The sequence below is a fragment of the Etheostoma spectabile genome, chromosome 9, assembly GCF_008692095.1.
Source record: "Etheostoma spectabile isolate EspeVRDwgs_2016 chromosome 9, UIUC_Espe_1.0, whole genome shotgun sequence".
NCBI classification, from domain to species: domain Eukaryota; kingdom Metazoa; phylum Chordata; class Actinopteri; order Perciformes; family Percidae; genus Etheostoma; species Etheostoma spectabile.
Window position 1 is genome coordinate 7691876 of NC_045741.1, and position 3972 is coordinate 7695847.

The following is a 3972-nucleotide window of genomic DNA, read 5'->3' on the forward strand; positions in this document are numbered from 1 at the left end:
GTGTGTGTGTGTGTGTGTGTGTATGTGTTGGTCAAAATAAGCACAGGAAGATCACTTTTAACTCCAGGAGACGCATCTCCGCTGGCTTTATTTTTTATAATCATAATACGACCAATATCATCGCAGTGCAAACATTTAGTATAAAATATCGTCTTTAACAAAATTTACATTCACATAAAACATCTCGATAAATACATCTTCAACAAAAGAACTTGACAAATATCGTTTCATTCATAATATATCTCTGAAAAAGACTCTGCAATGTACAATAATAGCAAGTAATACCTACATATAACAATTGAAACCCGTATCATACAATATGAAAATATCCAATTTACAGGAACAAAAATATTGTACATAACTTCTTTTCCATCAATTTCGATTAACTGGTTAAAGCAAGTGTATAAAAATCCTCATTTTTAATCTCTTCGAAACTCATAGTATGCATACAAGCATCAAGCTACTATATAGACTGTATCTATCTGTATCTATATCCATATATGTACAGATATAGATATATATCTATATCTATATATAGATTTATATAGACTTTAAATCTATTTAAAATATGATGACAAGAAGTACAACATTATCATTTCAGTCAGTTTATGGTGTCCAAACAAATCTTTTCAAAAAAATCAACACTTGCCATCATTTGATCATCGAGTTACAAAACTGTTAAAGAACAGTAAAAATACAGGCAGTCAACAAAAGGAAAATCCACAATAACCGTATCTACGCATTCAGTTGTGCTACGGCTCAACACCAACAACTTTGATATGTTTATGAAAATAGGTCGGCACATTTGAAAACCAGCTACCTGTTGACTACAGCAGGAGCGGGGAGGAGGTGACACCCCCGTCCTGATGTCAAACTGTCCTAAAGAAATGTCCCGGGAAAAAAAAAAAGAAGGTTTCGCACACCAAGCTCATGAAGAAGACACGGGTCAAAAAAAGCACCTTACATTCAAGAGGGCCGCTACCTTTAGCGCATGCATGAGGACTACATTTAAACAGAGTCACTGTGCGTCCGCTGCTCGGCCTGTATGAATGTTTCATCAAAGCATGCATGTAGGAGCCACAGGCTTGCAGGCAGTGCATGCTCCAACAGATTAGAGGAGAGTTAATGGCTGTGGTAAGCCGTACTGTGAGTAGCATGCTATACCATAAAATAAATCATCTGGATTTGTGTGAGGAAGCCAGACACAGAGGTTTGGGTGTCTCCTCATAAACAGCAGTTTTCTTCTCTCGACCCAAGCAGCTTTTGAGTTCATGAAAATAGTAGAACGGAATATTTAAACAATAGAAAATATTTTTTTAATAAACAAGCACGCAGAGAGAGAAAAAAAAAGGTTTCTTTTTTCCAAATAGAAATCCTTAAGGAAGGAATCACACTCGCACAATACAGAAAATAAGTTTTTCTAATTCATGCTTCAACTCCACAGAGATACACACTTGTGCGGCTAGCTATGCACATTCTATTGGCTACATACAATATCAGGTCAAAAATAGGATCCAGCTGGCTACAGCATGCAAGGGGCTGAGATAGGAGACAAACCGCTTTATTGCTACACTTTGACGAGGAAGAATCTAAAAGTCAAGCATCACAGGGAAATAGACAGCACACATGACTGCATCATGCACTTATAGACACTGAGCGGCTCAGGGAAACAAGAGTTCACCTCATGTGCCGCTGGAGTGTTAAAGTGAAGGGGCATACATGTCCAGGAGATGTCTTGAAGGCAACGCCCTGTCGTATTTTGGCAAGTTTATACTACCATTTACAATTAAAAATTTGGCTTCATCCACTTTAAAAACATGCCCCTGCAATTCATTAATTCATCTGAAGTGGTGTCCAATAAATCAATAAAGGATCTAAAAGGCAACAAAAGAAAATGGCAAGGAACTCATTGTGAGGGGTGTTCGCAAAGGCAAAAGCCCTGATTTGGCTTCAAACTGAGGGAAAAGGGTCAGCTAAAAGTTGTGAAAGGAAATTCCACATGGGGTTATGGATGGCTTTTGTGCTACACTATCAATTGTGCAATTGTTAGTGATTTTGATGCTGATATATCCATTCCAAATGACATATTGTTTACTGTTAAACAAGTAGCTTTTAAACCAATTGAGTTCAGGACCAACTGGTAAACCGACCGATAAATAAAACAATGTTACCAATTACACCACTGTGAGGACCTGTCTCTCTGCAAATCAATGGTATTGCTTCGTCTTTACAGCCACAGTTCTGCAGGTTTTATAGGCCGAACTTTGTTGTTATTTTGATGCTGATTTAGGTTGTTACAGTTGTGGGTGTCGACTCTGAAATCACGGAGACACCCTGAACCTTTGATTGGTCACAGAGCAACGTGGCTGAAAGCATCCTGCATCTTGTTCATGGCACCCCAGCGGTGTGAAACAACAAACAGGCCTCGAGTGTGGAGGGAGAGTCCGACCGAGGTCTCCTCAGACTCTAGACTCTAGTCCTAAACGCAGTCCAGGCCCAGAGTCCAGGCCTCCCATTGGACAATTAGCGCATCAGCTGTCTCCCACATCCAGTAGAAGAAGAGTGGAGGTCGGCTCTACTTTTTCCCCGCATTGAAAACACTCTCTCTGCTACTACTATCATGTTACCATCCGTGCTATCCCCCACCCCTAGTGTAATTTTTTTTGTTTACCACGATCCCAATGAAGAAAGTATCCATCACACCGTTGCCGTGGGGGCAGAGGGCAGGTACCTGGTGGTGCTGGAGGAGGTGGTTGGTTTGGTCGGGCTCGGGGTCCTGGCCGTAGCGTAGGTGGTCACGGTGGGGGGGCTCAGCCTGGTGCACACGCTGCCCTGGGGGAAGGTGCTGAACCGCCGCTCGCCGTTGCCAGGCTGCTGCTGGATTTGAGACGGTCTGTTGCCGTGCCTGCGCCCTTCCAGGAAATATGTGAGCATTTGCCCTTTGCCCTTTACGCTGACCTGGCCCCGGCACACAAAGTTGTAGTGGTCTGCGAGGAGACGATGAACCTCCTCTGTCACCTGGAGAGGAAACACAGGAGGAGGATGTCATACTAGGGAAGAGTTGAGCAAAAAAAAGCGTTAAAATACGCTGCATTGCCTTCATTGAAAACAATGTACAGAAGGAATTAGTCTGGATCAACGGAAGTACCTTTCCCGGATAAATCCTGACATATCCGCTCTCTGTGTGTTGAAAAAATAAAATTGGGCAGGCCTGTATGATTGCAAAAATTTAGAAAGAATATGTCTGCAGCTTTTACTTTGTAACTGCGATGTTTCGGGACAGACTGGTGGGATTGCTGTGGACAAAGTACACACAGCAATACACTGGTATGACCAAGTTCTGTTTAACCAGGTATCCAGCTCAAATAGCTCACGTTACTGTATTGTGCAGATACAGATAACGTCATTTAATATTGCACGTGGTGTTTTCTTCAGCGGGGTGCAAATGTTCCACCGAAACAGGTTCCCTCCCGAGACAGCTGCAAGACGATTGGGATTGGTTTAAAGAAATTCAAACCACCCGTAGCGGGTTTTTTTCTCTCCTATCCCAGAATGTATGTGTGATATTGGCAGACCTATCTTTACAGAACTGTGGAGATGGGTCCGGCAATGGGAGACTAGGTTTCGGATCACTGGGCTGGCACGGTGGTGGTACCAAACTAACTTAACAAGACTCAGAAAGCTCCACACAGCTACTGTGCCCAGACGCTACAGCTGGACAATATAATAATATTATACCGATATTGTGACATAAGACTAGATATCGTCTTAGATTTTGGATATCGTAATATCATAATATGGTGTTGTCTTTTCCTGGTTTAAAAGGCAAAGTAAAGTGATGTCTTACCAGACTGTTCTAGCTGTACTATTATTTGCCTTTACCCATTCAGTCATTATATTCAATTCAATTTTAATTGGGATCAACTAGAACTGTTGGGTCCTTGTAAATTCTGGAGTGTGGTCTAGACCTAC

General features: G+C 41.9%; 1 protein-coding gene across 1 annotated transcript in view; it reads right to left on the bottom strand.

Moving 5' to 3' along the window:
• Positions 1-51: 51 nt before the first annotated feature.
• Positions 52-3972, bottom strand: part of adcy1a (adenylate cyclase 1a) — a 50109-nt gene continuing 46188 nt past the window's right edge. Inside the window, exon 20 of the mRNA XM_032525873.1 lies at positions 52-3018. Coding sequence (XP_032381764.1) covers positions 2698-3018 — 321 coding nt within the window. The 3' untranslated portion in view covers positions 52-2697. The remainder of the gene's footprint in view (positions 3019-3972) is intronic.